General features: G+C 52.9%; 8 protein-coding genes across 8 annotated transcripts; 3 read left to right on the forward strand and 5 right to left on the reverse strand.

Moving 5' to 3' along the window:
* Positions 1–148: 148 nt before the first annotated feature.
* On the reverse strand, positions 149–1933 carry SNOG_06203 (hypothetical protein; the record flags this gene model as incomplete). The annotated part of the gene is made up of 1 exon (XM_001796534.1): positions 149–1933. One exon carries the CDS (start codon positions 1931–1933, stop codon positions 149–151), a length of 1785 nt encoding a protein of 594 aa, XP_001796586.1.
* A 1509-nt stretch (positions 1934–3442) lies between these two features.
* SNOG_06204 (hypothetical protein) lies at positions 3443–5532 on the forward strand (the record flags this gene model as incomplete). Its single annotated transcript, XM_001796535.1, has 2 exons — positions 3443–3999; positions 4185–5532. The coding sequence occupies 2 exons, from the start codon at positions 3443–3445 to the stop codon at positions 5530–5532; spliced, it is 1905 nt and encodes a 634-aa protein (XP_001796587.1).
* Positions 5533–6605: 1073 nt separating this feature from the next.
* On the forward strand, positions 6606–7307 carry SNOG_06205 (hypothetical protein; the record flags this gene model as incomplete). Its single annotated transcript, XM_001796536.1, has 2 exons — positions 6606–7024; positions 7139–7307. The coding sequence occupies 2 exons, from the start codon at positions 6606–6608 to the stop codon at positions 7305–7307; spliced, it is 588 nt and encodes a 195-aa protein (XP_001796588.1).
* A 596-nt stretch (positions 7308–7903) lies between these two features.
* Positions 7904–8643, reverse strand: SNOG_06206 (hypothetical protein; the record flags this gene model as incomplete). Its single annotated transcript, XM_001796537.1, has 2 exons — positions 7904–7928; positions 8039–8643. 2 exons carry the CDS (start codon positions 8641–8643, stop codon positions 7904–7906), a joined length of 630 nt encoding a protein of 209 aa, XP_001796589.1.
* A 373-nt stretch (positions 8644–9016) lies between these two features.
* SNOG_06207 (hypothetical protein) lies at positions 9017–9642 on the reverse strand (the record flags this gene model as incomplete). The annotated part of the gene is made up of 2 exons (XM_001796538.1): positions 9017–9117; positions 9171–9642. The coding sequence occupies 2 exons, from the start codon at positions 9640–9642 to the stop codon at positions 9017–9019; spliced, it is 573 nt and encodes a 190-aa protein (XP_001796590.1).
* A 905-nt stretch (positions 9643–10547) lies between these two features.
* On the reverse strand, positions 10548–11873 carry SNOG_06208 (hypothetical protein; the record flags this gene model as incomplete). The annotated part of the gene is made up of 2 exons (XM_001796539.1): positions 10548–11296; positions 11344–11873. The coding sequence occupies 2 exons, from the start codon at positions 11871–11873 to the stop codon at positions 10693–10695; spliced, it is 1134 nt and encodes a 377-aa protein (XP_001796591.1). The 3' UTR covers positions 10548–10692.
* A 415-nt stretch (positions 11874–12288) lies between these two features.
* On the forward strand, positions 12289–13890 carry SNOG_06209 (hypothetical protein; the record flags this gene model as incomplete). The annotated part of the gene is made up of 4 exons (XM_001796540.1): positions 12289–12429; positions 12605–12929; positions 13104–13552; positions 13873–13890. 4 exons carry the CDS (start codon positions 12289–12291, stop codon positions 13888–13890), a joined length of 933 nt encoding a protein of 310 aa, XP_001796592.1.
* A 130-nt stretch (positions 13891–14020) lies between these two features.
* Positions 14021–14954, reverse strand: SNOG_06210 (hypothetical protein; the record flags this gene model as incomplete). The annotated part of the gene is made up of 4 exons (XM_001796541.1): positions 14021–14332; positions 14379–14487; positions 14535–14724; positions 14782–14954. 4 exons carry the CDS (start codon positions 14952–14954, stop codon positions 14265–14267), a joined length of 540 nt encoding a protein of 179 aa, XP_001796593.1. The 3' UTR covers positions 14021–14264.
* Positions 14955–15563: the final 609 nt, after the last annotated feature.

Below are 15563 nucleotides of genomic sequence, written 5' to 3' on the forward strand. Positions count from 1 at the left end.
TTGCATCACGGCAACGACAGCAAGTCTGAAGACGGAGATTTGGGTATTGAAATTTGTCATATGGACAGGGTGAATGTAGCACTATATACACAGTGTAAAAAAACGCTATAAAAAATATTGAGTCGAATGTTGTGTGAGCCCCAAGTGATCAAGCCTTGTCCCTCTTGAACAAGCCGCGCAAACTAGATTTGATGCGCGCCCAGTCGCGGCGTTTTATCAGCGAGCCGTAGTCGCTCGATTCTACCCTCAGCGACTTGTCCTTGCTGCGCTCGCGCTTGCGGTCCTGCCTTTTCTGCTTGTCGAGCATCACAGAGAGGCTCGTGGGGCGGGGTTTCAAGCGACCGGGCCGCTCCTCAGCGACTCCCGAATCCCAGAGCCCGGCGGTCTTCAAGGGTTCGAAAGCGGACTGAGTTTTGCGGGATCGCTCGGTTGGCGGTTCGACCGATGGTAGTTCAATGGTTGGGGGTAGTGCTAGTTCTCTGATGCGAAGGAGCTCCACGCTGCGCTTGTTTTGGCGTTCCTCCTCAGTCTCGCAGAGGGTCTCGCCTTCAAATGCGAGGCCATAGCGCTGCCTCATGCTGCCGCTCATATTGGCAGTGCCCGTTGAATTTGCACGGCGCGAGTGGGGTTTTTGCTTGGGCGAACTATTAGGGGCAACTGACGGCTCTGTAAAGCTCGCGCTCCGAGGCAGTCTTTTGCCACTGGGTCGGCCGATGGTGGATGTAGGAGAGGTCGAGCGGCTGTGAGAGGCGCTGAATAGAGAGGCGGTCTCGGCGCAAAAGGAAGAGGACTGGGTGGTGGTTGCGTTCTGCGAAGCTATCCAGGACCCAGTAACCAGAATCAAACGTCGCAGGGTATCGTTCGTCACGATTGGAGCCTGTTCGCTCGAAATGAACGACTCAACGTCGCTTGCAGGCGTAAGAGCAGGCGTGGGCAGAGAAGTTGGCGGTATCGTGTACGAGTCCATGACGTCTATGCGACTCCGGGTTAGAGTAGCGATAATGGGATGCCGACGCGAGTTGTCGCTGATGGTGCTGAAGGTGTACTTTTTGTCCTCTTGTCCTTGTGGTAACGTTTGCGAGTGTTGCGAGTAGGCTGATGTGCTAGAAACACGGCGGGAGTGTGCAGGCTTGAGGACCCACCGCGCCTTGAGCGGCAGGCCATGGTCATCCGTGGTGTTGAATTCGAAGCCGCCATTGGGCAAGTCCGAGACGTCCCACCGACTTGATCCATCGTCCATGCAGATCTCGGTGTTCTTGTCGCCTTTGGCAGGGCAGATGACGCCAACCACCTCTCTCTCGTTCCAATGGTCATGTTCAGATTGGGTCCCCTCGACGCTCCCATATGGCTCGGCCTTGACAACCAGCAGATCGTGAGGACCCAGCCTGGCACTGGTGTTGAAGGTGCGAGCGAGGCGGCGAGTGGACCGCGGCGGGAGAAGCGAAAAAGGAATGAGCTCATAGGTGGGTTTTGGGCGTTGCGAAGGAATAAGCTGGTGCAGCTGGAGTAGGACCTTGGGGCGCAGGTGGAGCTTTGAGTCGGTCGGACGCACGGGGCGAGCGCAGACGTAGGAAGTTCTCGGGCGGGGGTTCCGCTTCTTTAAGCTCTCGGTGCATCCCGAAGCTATACGCACGTGTCCAGGGCGAGGGTCGGCGGAAGCATTGCTCCCAGAGGAAACGGGGCGTGAAAAAGTGGGAGAGGCCAAAGGAGTGTCAGGGAGTCGGTTGATCATTGTAGGTGCTTGTCCAGGGACATTTTCTGGGAGAAGTGGCGCTGGCGATGGAGTCTGGCGGCGAAGCACAGAACCGATTATGGAAAGAGGCATCTGGAGGAGGAAGGAGCCATTGCCAGCGGGCGAAGAGGGCGCATGTGGTGAAGAAAAGTCATGGGCGTGTTTGCGGGCAGCATCAGCCGTGAGAAGCATGTCCAGCATTGTTCCAGCTAAGTGGCGCGTCTACGCGGAGAGAGAAAGAAGTTAGTACATAAAGGAAACATGGCTCGAGCAAGATCAGGAGTTCCAGCGCAGCGGCGGCCATGGTATCTTAAGATGATGGTGTTGGCTGGCCTGTGCGCTGGGGTTTGGGGGATAGTGTGCCCCTCTGTCAAACAATTACACGCGAGGGCTGGACTGACTTACTATTACATTACAAGCCACAGCTAGTGCAGGGGTTTCACACCAATTGCGCTTAAGCAGCGAGAATGCAAATTAGACCGTCTCAAGCTGAGAAACAGAATAGGAGGAGCGTCAGAAGTCATGGGAGGGGAAAGGCGCAAAACGCAACTCTGGCCCTCGGCAGCTACATATTACATCCCAAGACATGCAGCGGACAAGGCTGCGTGTTTGTCCGCTCTGCATGCACGAGGCACATCTGTTAGGCCAGGCCGGCACTGTCAACCGTTCCGAGCCCGTTTTATTAGTGCATTGTGAACTTCAAACCGAGACATGACGCACCGGGCTAAGCGGCGAGGCACAGACAATACAAGTGATTGGATCGATGTGCACCTTTATGCGCATTGCGGCTAGTCCGTCGCTTCTTTCAAAGCCTCTTCCATCGCTGGCGGCGGTGCTCGGCCCCTTCAGCTGATCGGCCACCGATACCGTGGTTCACAACAGCGGCGTTTCTGGGCTGCTTATCCCACCCTGGCCGCCATGGTGACGCCGCCGACTGGCTGACACGCTGGAAGATGCATCGATGCGTCTCACGGCGCCGCGAGCAACGAGCAACAAAAGAGAGTCACGATCACCGTCCTCCCGAGCGCATCCGGGCCATCACCACCATCATTACCCCTGCGCATGGTTAGGGAAACGCACGAGGAGCCCCTGTGATGATCGGACGCGTATCCTTCGTACCCCCGTATCGACCAACAATGAAGCTTGAACGCCGTCTGACAGACTCTAATTCGCTAGCCCTGTTTCACCCCCGAACATATAGATACATTCATTCTAAATTGCGAAACGAAACCCCAGCATCGAAGCTTTTGGGTAGCTTTTCGGCAGCTTGACGTGAGCTTGGCCGCAGCAAGAGTTGAATGTCGTTGTCGCGTTATCGATAATGATCGCACCCATCGCCATTACGCGAGAGCGACCTCGACTCAACCACTGCATCCATTCACCGCTACAGCCCCCAAAGCAGCACCATTGCGGCGCATCTCGCGTATTTCCTGCATTCCCCGCCCGACATCACAATCTGCCGTCTTCTGGTTCGTTCTGAATCGAAGCCAGAAGCCATCATTGCTCGGTTCCGAAGCCTTCCGTTTCCGCCCTCGCCAAAATTTTCCATGCCGAAGCCGGTCGCTTGATCAACTGAACTGGCAGCAGACTATCGTCACGGAGGCCTCGGCACAACGACAGGCCGTGCCTCGTACAACCTTGTTTGAGGCCTCTTCACGGACGAAGTACTCCTCAAGTCTCTCGTCAGCACCGACAAGAGCTTCACATCACATGTCATACGCAGTCATGGTCGAAGATAGCATGAGCCTAGAGTCGGCCGCTCACCCAAAAGTCGACGCGCTTATCCAATGGTTTACGGAACATGGCGGCCAGCTCAGTGACGCCGTGCAGATTGCATTCAACGACTCGCGAGGCTTCCACATGCGAGCTGTAAGGCCGCTGCAATCGCCCGTCGTCGTGACATGTCCACTCAAGCTTACACTATCTTGTCTGAATCTAGACCCCGAGCAGAAACATGTGCTCTTCGTTGACAGCCGGTTGCAGCCATGCCAAGGCAAAATACCTGATCACATATTGACCTATCTGCTGTTGATCGAGCAACGGAATAAGGGCAAAGAGTCGCCATGGCACGCTTACATTGCCTGCTTACCGGGTGCGGAGAGCATGACTACTCCACTCTGGTTCGATGACGAGGACATGGCATTCCTCGCGGGCACCAGCCTAGCACCCGCTGCCAAAGAGAGAAAGTCTCTTTACTATCAGCAATGGGAGCAAGCACTAGGCATTATGAAGGACGCGGGCGTCGCCCTGGCTGACGAAGTTGATTTGTAAGTTGTTCAGTGACTGTACCAGGCCAAAAGCACATGCAACGTAATTATGGCCCTAGGTTTGTGGATTGTCAGCAATGTTTGCTGGCAGGGCGCAGAGAAACATGATCATACTCTTGTTCACGAGAGCTCGTAATCTGCTGCGCTGGCACCCGTGTACAATGGTTGTCACTAACAATTCTCAGCGAATCCCTTTTGTGGGCTGCAACCATATTCACCTCACGTGCCTTCATCTCTACACACATACTGCCGGATCATGAGACTGTGCCACTTCTATTTCCAATTGTCGACATTCTGAACCACTCTGTTTCAGCTAAGGTAGAGTGGGAGTTTCAGCCTCTTGCTTCTTTCTCTCTGAAGCTACTTGAGGGTGACACATTTACAGCCGGACAGGAACTGTTCAACAATTATGCGCCCAAGCAAAATGATGAGCTGCTACTTGGGTATGGATTCTGTCTCGAGCACAACCCTATAGAGCAATTCCCCCTCAAGCTCGCCTTTCCCCCTATGTTGCAGGAATATGCTGAAGCGATGGGACTGTTCAAGCCTGAGCGCGTGCCGTTTGGGATGAGTACAGATTTTCTTGAAAAGAACCCAAACACTGAGCAGCACTTCTTGAGAGCCAAGGACCACCCGTTTGGTCGGTATGACAACTGCGTACCCTTCTTTCGCGGCATTCCCCCTTATATTGTGCATTTCTTCTTCATCCAGACGTTATTGTCTCGAGAGCTTGAGCTACAAGACATCAACGTTCAGAGACCAGGTGCCAGGATCACCTTGCAAGTCCTAACGTTGCTGCATCAAGCCATGACACAGCGCTCTCAAACACTACCACTTTCTTTCTCACAAGAGCCGCAAAACGATAAGCAGAAGTACGCAAAGATCTACCGCGACGGCCAAGCCAAGATCGTCCACTCCATCCGTCTCGAACTCCAAAGCGCAATCGACCGTATCCGCGCTCCAACAGACCAAACACTACCCAAGCGAGGCGTCCTCTTCACCACGGATCAAGCAATCGCTGCTCTAACAGCTGAGCTCCCTATCAGCAAGTCTCAATACTTCAACACCGGGATCAAAAAGCACAATCTGATCGACGAGTCCCTAATCTGGACACTCCTCCTCGTCACCCTCGTTGCACACTCCCTCACCCACAAAGAAGGCCCAATCGCCGCCTGGTTATGCACCCTTTACACTCAGCACCCCCTCCCCTCTCTCGAGGACGGCATCGAAGACGCAGATACATACACCTTTGTCGACGAGAACATTGGCGATTTCTGTAGCTGCGAAGACGTGCTTGAGATGCTGGACGGTGTCGGAGAGAAGTTTGCACGCGTGGGGGATGACAAGCCGGCTTTACTAAGCGAGCCCATGGAGAACTTGGGCGTGAGGGTAATCATGTGGGCTATGAAAGTCGTGGAGCGGGAAGTACTACCAATTCTAAATGACGGGGTGGTGTGCAAATGTTTGTACATGACGCCTTGGCTATCCGGAGCCGACGAGGATGAGGGCGATGGGTGGATGTACCAAGAGTGAGTGTATGACCTCAGGCAAACACATTGCACAATGTACAATCTCGAGCAGATCACGACACCGCACATGCCAAAAAGTGACGAATCAACTCCCGAGTCGAATACATTTCGGTCCGTCCTATTTTTATTTTTTTGATGGCAGTGATCCGCTCGTCTCCGTCGGCTTGTCGGATCATCCGCATCCTCGTCCGTATCTTCCGACTTTTCCAGGAGTCTTCACATGCTAATTAATATTGGAAGAGAAAAAATTGTGAAGACTTCGGCCGAGGCGACGTCATGTCCTTTCCTCCGTCAAGAGACGACGCGACTTTGAGTTACATGAAAAATAACGCAGATAACATGAGACCACGCATATTCGAGCCGCGGGTCTGTTATCTTCGGAATGCAAGTGCACTTGTGATTCACGGCTCCGAGCTAATTGGAACATTGTCCGAAATAGTATACGAGTAATCAATTACTGGAGCTCCCGAGCTACTCACACTTTCTTCTTGTTATTTTTAAGTTGAGAAGGTTTGACAGCTTTTGACTTGCTCGCTCACGGTGTCGTCAACAGTGGGTCGTGCTGTAATTCAGCAGTGTAACCAGGCCATGATCTTAATATCTGTACAAAGTGTTTGGAGGGATGTGAACGGCTTTGGTGCGTTATACTCACCAATGATGTTTAGGGCTGTGTCAACGGATCATGAGCGTCGCGATGCTCCAAAACAGCAGCAGTGAGCAACTCAGATCTCGATTAAGTGATAGAAGCTTCAAACAGCAATTTCAAACATCGGTAAAAGCAAGCACTGCCTGATACAGCAGAGCTCAACGAACTGTGCTGCACGCACGTCAAGACCGCACTTTCTTCACCTTAACCTGCTTACGCAACATGCTTCTTTCCGTTTTTCAAGAGAAATTCTTCCCCACACAGTCTTTTCGTCGTTCCGCAATCAACAACATGGTTTCGCCCTCCGTTCTCGCGGCGGGGTTTCGAACAACTAGCACATATGTACACCAACATCGTGTCCCTCGCCAAGTTCACCCACGAAAATACCTACGATATTTTTTGGAATCGATAGATTGACATGCCAGAACGTCATGTCGGCACTCACTTCCTACATAGATGATGGCTGCCGTTACATGCTTGTTCAATGCCGTAATAGCACTCGGAGCTTTGATCCTGAAGGTGCTGATACCGACGAGAAGACAAATGAGCTTTGTGCCAATGCGTATCAGATATGCTATACAATCGTTGATTTCGCGATGGTCAAACTTGACAGGAGTATCTACAACATACGCGTCAAGCCGGAATATAGTGTCAATGCAGCTTATGTGGAGTACCTGAATTCAGACGATATCATGAGGTCTACTAGTGCTCAGGTCCACTACACAACGGGTAGTGAAGCGGTCATGAGGGCCTTTGATTCGTATGGAGGCGAAGTCCACGGAACCCAACTCAAATCGCTTGCAAGTCTACTGGCTCGCGGCATAAGGGTGGCCTTGATACACGGCGATGCGTGAGTCGGTCTCTGTGAGCAATCAATACTGCGTTGAATTTTGGGATCTTCTGTGTCAAGCAGTTAGAGGGATCCAGACTGCTCCATCCTGGGCAGCAGCTAACCCATGGACAGTGATATTATATGCAACTGGTACGGCGGCGAGAACGCCTCACTCGAACTTGCAGAGCTCATGCCTGGCTACCGCGACATATTTCCAATTGCAGGGTATGCCGACATAATGGTCATCAACTCATACATTGGCGGCCATGTCTGCCAATACGGCAACCTGTCATTCTCCTGAATCTTCGACGCTGGCCACACCGTCCCATCCTACCAGCCAGAAACCGCCTTCACCGTCTTCAGCCGCATAATCCAAGGCGATGATCCCAGCACCGACAAAAACATCGACCTTTCTACATTCAGGAGTGAGGGAATTCCAGACTCAATGGTACATAGAAACGAGATCCCTCCCATTCCAGACTCGATATGCTGGATCCGCGATCAGTCGTCCTGCAGGATAGAGCAAGTGGCGGCTATACAGCGCGGCGAAGGTGTCGTAAACGGAGGTATATGGTCTCTTGGCCCTGGCTTCGAGTATTCTCCCGAGAGATACTATAATGCGCCTAAGAGGTATGACGCAAGGAATGAATCAGAAGCTCCGCAACTGAGTGCTACGGTCGCACTCTCTGCTATCTTCACTGCTACTGCGCTGCCGGCTCATACTACAGGATTGAAATCAGCTGCATCACGTAATGCACCAGCTTGGCTCTAATATTGGAGCTTCGGCGATGCACAGATCTGGGATGGAGGATTTGTCAAGACAACTATAGGACTGGGCCTTGCGGGTGCTTTCTTGGTGGAATTCGAGCTTGGGGTTAGGATTGGGGCATTAGTTGTTCACGTAGATACGCAGTACAGTAACCTGGGACAAATTTCACGCTCCCCTACCCGCCATCTTGAAATAACAAGCCGCATCATACTCAAACTACAGTTTTTCTATCAACCATCTTCCCTTGCAATTTATCCACACACCTCGGCTTCTCCCCCATATTCCTCGTCTCACCCCTACACCACTCCCCCAGCGCTGCCCTAAACTCGCGGTCGAAATTGCGTATCCCGTGCTCGTACATGATCTTCCGGGCGCCGGATTGCGTCACTGCATACGCAAAGCCTTTTGTAGTGTTGCTGAGGAATGTGACGTCCCAATCACCTGGCTGGACTCGCTGAAGTAGATCTTCACTCGAAGCTACATCACCAGATGTAACTAGCGTTATATTCAAATTTTTGGCAATGATGTATTGCATAGCGTCCATGTGTGCTCGCCACGCTGATCGGTTGGTGGGGGAGAGGTGCCGGTGGTTTCCTTGCGGGTAGGCGCGCTCGTCGATTAGGCTGGCGTTGGGGAGAGGGAGGGCGTAGACGTGGGCGGGTAGATTGGCGAGGAGGAGGGCGATGTAGGATGGGGAGTTGGTGGGGGTGAGGGCGAGGATGGTTGGAAGCTGGAAGGTTTGTGCTTGTCCATGGCGATGGAAGAATGAGGCGGTGGTATGAGTGTTACTGGCGAGAAGAATAAGGAAGATGATGATGACCGTTAGAGCTAATGAGATATAAGAGTAGGCGTGGTTGTGGAGAAGCATGATGGAGACGAGGAGCCTCGGGGGTGCTTCGAAGAAGTGATGAACACATTGCTGCGCACTACCTTGCAAGAATACACACGAACAGACAATACGTACATTAGTAGGTAAGAAGTCCCAAGACAACCAAGAAACCAAACATACTGAACCCGAAACCCCAACCTGCACGCCTGCAGATCCCACTGCATACAACGCCTACCCATTCCGGCTAATGCCGCACCACAAACAGCCATCCCTTCGCGGCACCGCCCGCGAATCTGGGGTAAAATGATCACCCGTATCATCCGAGATTCCGAATACACATAGTACCAAGCATAGGCACTCACGGCTGTTCCAACCAGCCCGCGAAAATCGGTTGCGTGACGTAAGGATGTAGTCAACTGGACAGGGCCTGATCCGCCAGGTGCGCGCGGCGTCCCCAGCCGCCGTAGATCCAGCCGACGGCGTCGGCCATGTCGTTGTGGTAGGGCATCCAATCTGGCGTGCTTGTTAGCTAAACTTTGCCCTGGAGATGACATACTGCAACATACCTTCAGGCGCAAAACCGCCTTTCCTGCCCTTGAGCGCTTTCCACGATTCCTTCTCGCTCATGCCGGTTTGTACAGGGATGGCGCGCTTTCCCCTGCGCGCGGTGATGCGGACTTCGCCCTTGAGGTCTTGGTCGGGGGCGGCGAGGCGGGGGTTCTCGATGACTTCGTGGCCGGGGGCTGCGTGCCAGGGCTGCATGAGGCGGCCGTCTTCGGTCGTGAGGTCGCCGGTAGCTTTTTCCTGTTTGTATGGGACAATCATCATGCGTACTTCTGCGCCAGAATCTGCGCCGTCTCGGTCTTTGAGCAGGGCGTCCCAGGTTTCTGGTTGCGCGACGCGCTTGCGGCGGTGGTCGTAGCCTGATGCGATGAAGTCGGTGCAGGGAGTGATGTATGTGAATTCTCTCCAGGCGTCGCTTTTGAGGAGGGTTTCGATGTCGAAGTATGTTGTTACGTCGCGCCAGCCGTCGCCCATTCCGAACCCGTGCCAACAATCATCGACAACTAAAGTATCCAGACATAGCCCAGGGAGTAGCGTCAGTGCATTGGCCGCATAGTACGTTGGGTAGTAGTCGGATCGACCAGACGTGTACAGCGGAAACGGAAATGCTCGTACGCGTACATGCCGGATGCGAGTGATGATGCTTTGGTCAACGGATAAAAGAGTCTCAAGGAGGTTTTCTGTGCCCCGGAAGTGCAATGTGCAGTTTAAAGGCAAGTGTCGCCACGCTTCTGCAAATATTTGGCGACATGTAAGGAGAAGTGCGGTACGGTTCGTTGTTTCTCTTTTCTCAAAGTCTGGAAAGTTGACGTGCTTGAAGCCATGTCGGATAGTGTAGCTACTAAAGAGGGAACCGTAGATTAGTTCTCGAAGCTCCACCGGCAGAGACAAAAGACTCGGACTATCCTTGGTCATGACTGGAACATTGGCGCGCCATTCATTGATTTCTCGTGGAGGAAGCATATCGGAGACCTGGCATCAAGAGATAGGTACTGCCGGCTGCTAATAAAGATGTGGGCTCGTTCCAGCTTTATTATTACAACCCCACTAAGCAATGCAAGTGCTTTGTAGCGCCTCTAGTGATGAACTGCAAATGGAAATCGTGATGTGATCGGGCAGCAGGTGAAGCAAGCTACGGCATGCGGAATGTGTGACATATGAGGGCGGCATGCCTCTGCAGATTGGAGGGTCGGCAAGTTACTCAGCGTGGTCGGATGACGTTTGAAGTGACCCTGTCCGCCTAATGGTTAGCGTGGCTCGCGCTCCGACAACGATCTGGCATCCGGAAGCGGTCAAGAGATAAAAGACCCTGCGCATGTCATTAGTCCTTGTGTGCACGTGTGCATATAAGCGCGGTGATGAGGGTTCTGGTGCGGTCTGGATCTGAGATGTTCTGCATTGTGGCTGCTATCACTGGCTATGCTTCATTTCGGGGTATCGTCCAACGCGCGTACACAACTCGTTATCTGCAACTGCTCTTACTGATTCGCCGGGCGCAATTCCATTCGAATTCATTCGCACTCTTTAGTCTGACTTCGGTCGCCCGCGAATTCGTTGTTGCTCCTCTTGTAGCTTCTTTTGCTGCCATTGCCATTCCACCAGGACAGGAAGGAACTGCCAGAGATCAAATTCGGGCCACAGGCACTTCAGAAAGACGATGGACGTATTCTCGTGACACTGCCAGAGCATGAAATCGCTCAACCGCTCTACGCCAGAAGTACGAATGAGCAAGTCGAGAGGCGGCGAATCCGCAGTCATCATGTTGTCCGTCAATGTCTGAGCGCAGATGGACTCGGGATCCAGGAATGCAGCCTCATCGTTTGAATCGTCCTTTTCTGAAGGGTTAATGGCCGTTGAAGTCGAAGACGACAGCTCGTCTTCGGTTAGATTGCTTGCGTCCTTGGATGAGGGGGACATAGACCGCGACCCGGGCTGTTCAGCACCGGCTTCCACGTCATCTCCAAGCATCTGCTTACGAATGTGTTGTGTGATGTGTGATTCGGAGAAGGTGCGCTTCGAGGGTGTAGGGAGGTTGTGGATGGGGGTGCTGTAGGTTTCGACCGTTTTCATGACCGCCGTGGTGATCTCGTCGCGAGAGGTATACGGAAAGCAGACATTGAGCACAGCCCTGTGAGATGTTAGTGGAGAGCTCATCGCAGTGTAACGGTATCGTACTTCTTGTTATGCGCAGTCATGGCGACTGCCGTGTCAACAGCCGCCAAAACGTCTTTCCTCATGAGATCGCGCTGGCCGAGCACCCGGATGGACGCGCCATAGCGGTCAAGAAGGGCTCCATGTTCGGCGATTTGCTCGAGCTTGACCTTGGCCATGGACATGAGCGCATCAACCTCGTGCTTGGAGCGCTTGAAGTTCTCGATGCTAAAGGCATAGACGGTCACCACCTTGACGCCCGTCTTGTAGCAGACCTCGAGTATCTTGGAGGGGTTAGTATGGAAGAGAGCTGAAACCAGGCCATTACGTACCCTAGCCAGGGACTCGAAGCCCAGGTTGTGCCCTTCTACAGTCTCAATGTGGTGGTTCCGTGCGAATCGCCTGTTTCCGTCCATAACAAATGCCACATGCTGGGGGATTGGTCCCTGTTTGAGGGAGCCAATCAGCAGCTCCCGTAACTGTCTTACAGTCCATGCGACTGGTGGCGAGGTTGCGAACCATTTATGTATGCGAGAGTCGTGGAGCGATCCCATGGTGGAACTTGTTGAGGCACCTTGGTACTCGGTGTAGGAAGGGTATCGAGGATATTACAGCAGCGAGAAGGAGATGACGCGATTCGATGCGCTACAAGGGAAGAGAAAGTAAAAGAGGAGCAGGGTATCATGGAACAGACAGCATAACGTATAAAGGACACGAGCAATGGCAAGAACTTATGTAGCGCAGGGCGCAGTGAGCTTCCAAGAGTGCCACAGGGACCCTCGCTGCAAGCGTGGCTTGGGCTTGCGTGGCTGGTTGCATGACTCAGCACTTGTCACGTAAAACCTCGCCGATAGCCGAACCACTCTCCAACCATCACCGACCTGAGCCTCGTTTACCGCGTCATTCCGAGCTGGTCTCCTACACGTGTGCTTGCTCTCCTTTTGCCATCGCATAGATACCCTCCACAGTATGGCCGATGAGGCGCAGAAGAATGTCGTGCAGCTCGCTGAGCAGGTCGCGGAAGGCTTCGCGGCTCTGAGTGGAGAATACCAGATTCTGTTCGATCAGCAGAAGCAGCTTGAGAGCAAGCTATCGTGGGCCAAACAACAGGTGAGTAACAGCAATACCATCTCCTTCCCTCCTTTTGTGATGAAACATCTTTAGCTCTAGACCTGCAGCTGCTTTGCGGCTTTGACAGAAAACAACCACAGCATAGCCTGACCTCAAACCCATTTCCACTCTCTACATACAGATTTTTCACCATACAGAGGCTGACAATCAGTAGTATCTTGACCTCCTAAAGCGCTTCACCCCCAACACCCTCTCGCAAGACCACCTTACCTTCCTGCAGGACCTCGAGCACGTTGGTGACGAACAGCCAAGAATACGCCTTGACTTGATTGAACAACTAGCACAATGTGATGATGTCGAGCGCAAAGGTCGAGCGGTTGCCCTCCGTCAAGCTGAGATCGCTGCCGGAAGCCTTCGTAGTCACGCCGGGGACCCAGAAGTGAAGATTTGGAGTGGCCCGTCGGCAGATCAGGCCACGGCACTACCGCACATCAATACCAACGACCGGTCTCCTATGGAGAAGGACTTTACAATCGCAGGTACTCCTAGTAAACTTGGGTGTCCTTTCGCGTCTACTACTAGTGGTAGAGGAAGTCTGTTAGCCACCCCTCACAGCTCGACATCACGGTCGAGTCTTCGAGGCAGGAGGTCTAAGCGGCCGTCTTTCACTGACCCTATACGAGCTGAAATATGTGGTCTGGGCCCCCCTTCAGCTTCTGCTGAGCCCTCTGTTGCTGCATCTGGCTCTGCCGCCGTTTGTCCGATACGTTTCCTTGACCAGCACGACCCTGAAGAAGTTGCAAAGTACTTTGAGAAGCACAAACACGAACTACCGCGAAGTCATGAAGTTTGCATTACCCGTTTCCAGAGTAACCAAGAAAGCATTGAGCAACTGGACCGGAAATACGGCAACCTGACCAATATGATTCAAGGTTTAGGGCAGAAGCATCAAGCCTGGCTGCCGGAAGAACCTGAGGACGCCATCGAGGAAGAGCCCGAAGCTCAGATGGTTGCTGGAGGAAAGGCCGATGCGAAGGTAGAGAAGTGGGCCAAAACTGTGTCGGCTAGCTTACATGAAGGCACCCCATCAGTCGAGGAGGAGCCAATAGATCACGGTGCCGACGAAACAAGAACCGCTCACTTCGACCGCCCCATGAACGAGGTGCGAGTGGGAGAATCCCCAAGCCGACCGTGGGGTATCACTATACCACCAAAATACACCGACGCACACAGCTCTTCGTCAGTTGGATCTGTCCCAACAGCATCGCCACCCGTACCTCTCAAGACAGATCGTCCGATTGGTGAGACCCCACAGAAGACTGGCAAATGTCCATTCGACCACCGGGCCATGGGCAAGACACCTGAACATAAACCTACACAGCCACCTTCTCAATTACCCCAGTTCACTGAGCCTACAACGCCCCGTCCACGACCACCCATGGCCAGCCAACCGCCTCCGCAACCCCAGAGACATGAACCCAGATCACCGGAACCCTCTAAGGCCATCCCACAGATGGTTTTCAACGGCCCTGTTTTTCTTGGGTATCCGCCAGACCAACTTCTCGCGTTATTGCAAAACAGCAATCTTGGTGCTTCGCTGAGATGATCAGCATGGCATGTTTTTATTTTCGATTGGAGCGTTTAATGAGGTATCGTATTGTAATTACAAGGTAGGCGTCGAAACATTGTCTATACTTGCTCCTTGCTTCAGCGTCCTGTGCATCTGCTTCCACGCGTCTGTCAACTTCATCTCTTAGTAATCGTTGCTGGCTGCGCATTGCCCGCGCTCATTGCTGCATGAACTGACATTGCCAATATGCGATTGTGGCGCATTCGAGTGCTATCGGCTTCATTGGCATGGCTTGATGCGATGCTCACTTCCGCTTCAGATCTGTCATCCAAGTCCTCGCTGCTTTTGCGCTATCATGTGCTGCGCGAAACACTGCAAAGGTCAGCTGGAACCATGTGTCGATGAAAAGCATACTCACACTGCCGCTCGTTCTCGTCTAACCCGCGCATAAAGTCGGCTCCTTCACCCAAAGCGCCACGCGGGTTGTGTGCTTGATCGGCAATGACTGCAGCCCTTGCTTTGAACGTCTGTGCTTGTCAGTCATGGGACTTGATTCAGCAAGTTTTGCACCAACATCACTCAACACCTCGATCATCTTCTCTTCTTCAAATAGCTCGAGAATTCGTGCACCCAGATCATAGAAATGGGGTGCAAGGGCCCTTAGATCCACCGTCCGAGGATCAGCTTTAAGCGCATTCAGGACTCGCGGTGACAGTGCGGATGGCGGGTCGAGCGTCACCAAGGAGGAAGTATTTAAGCTTTGGCTATTGTCTGTATCAGCTTTGTGTAACGTGGTGGATTATTGTAGTAGTTCGACATACGATAATGCAAGCATCTCTCCCAACCATAATGGAAGCTCAACTTTTGAACCCTGTTTCATGTCGCCGCTCATGTTGCCTTCGAGGAAGCCGAGCCCAGGTACGGTGAGCTCGAAGGTACAGGGCACCTTCTGAGCGTCGGTGAGGATGGCGTCGACGGAGTAGTACGAGCTCATCTTTGCAGATTACTTGCAATCGGGTCAGCGTTGAAACTGTATGTCACAGCTAGAAATTTCAACAACTCGATCTGCGGTGAAAGTTGAGATAAATCGGGAATGGATCAATCCCTGCCTCCGGCAACAACGTGTCGCGTGTCGTGCACCGCTCGTACCAACTTTTTGAGGACGATAATAGGAAATGAAAGCGCGTCGTGATAGGATACGAGATAGACTTGGTAGGATTGGAAATATGCATGACCCTAACAGGGCAGTCATGTGCACGAATTGGGTTGCTTACCGCGTTGTGGCCTCTGTATTGCGCGTCTGCGAGTGCCTGGATCTGGTATTGGAGGAATATATAGCGCACTATGCCCTCAGCCTTGCCATGAAAACCCGCCTGTTCTGCTACCACACACGTCGAACGCGTGCCCCAGTGCCTTTGAAGTTTGCAAATAGGCTTTCAGATCGCTCCTCTTCCAGAAGTTGTTGTCGCGGCGAGTCTCGCGTATCGCCCGTCTATCCGCTTCAGGTAAGCACACCGCTCTCTACGCCCATAGCTCCCTGCTGGTCATCAACCGAGTAGTGGGCTGCGGCTACCTACATGAACTCACCCACGGCACCCGAGCT

This window comes from Parastagonospora nodorum, assembly GCF_000146915.1.
Source record: "Parastagonospora nodorum SN15 chromosome Unknown scaffold_9, whole genome shotgun sequence".
Taxonomy (NCBI): domain Eukaryota; kingdom Fungi; phylum Ascomycota; class Dothideomycetes; order Pleosporales; family Phaeosphaeriaceae; genus Parastagonospora; species Parastagonospora nodorum.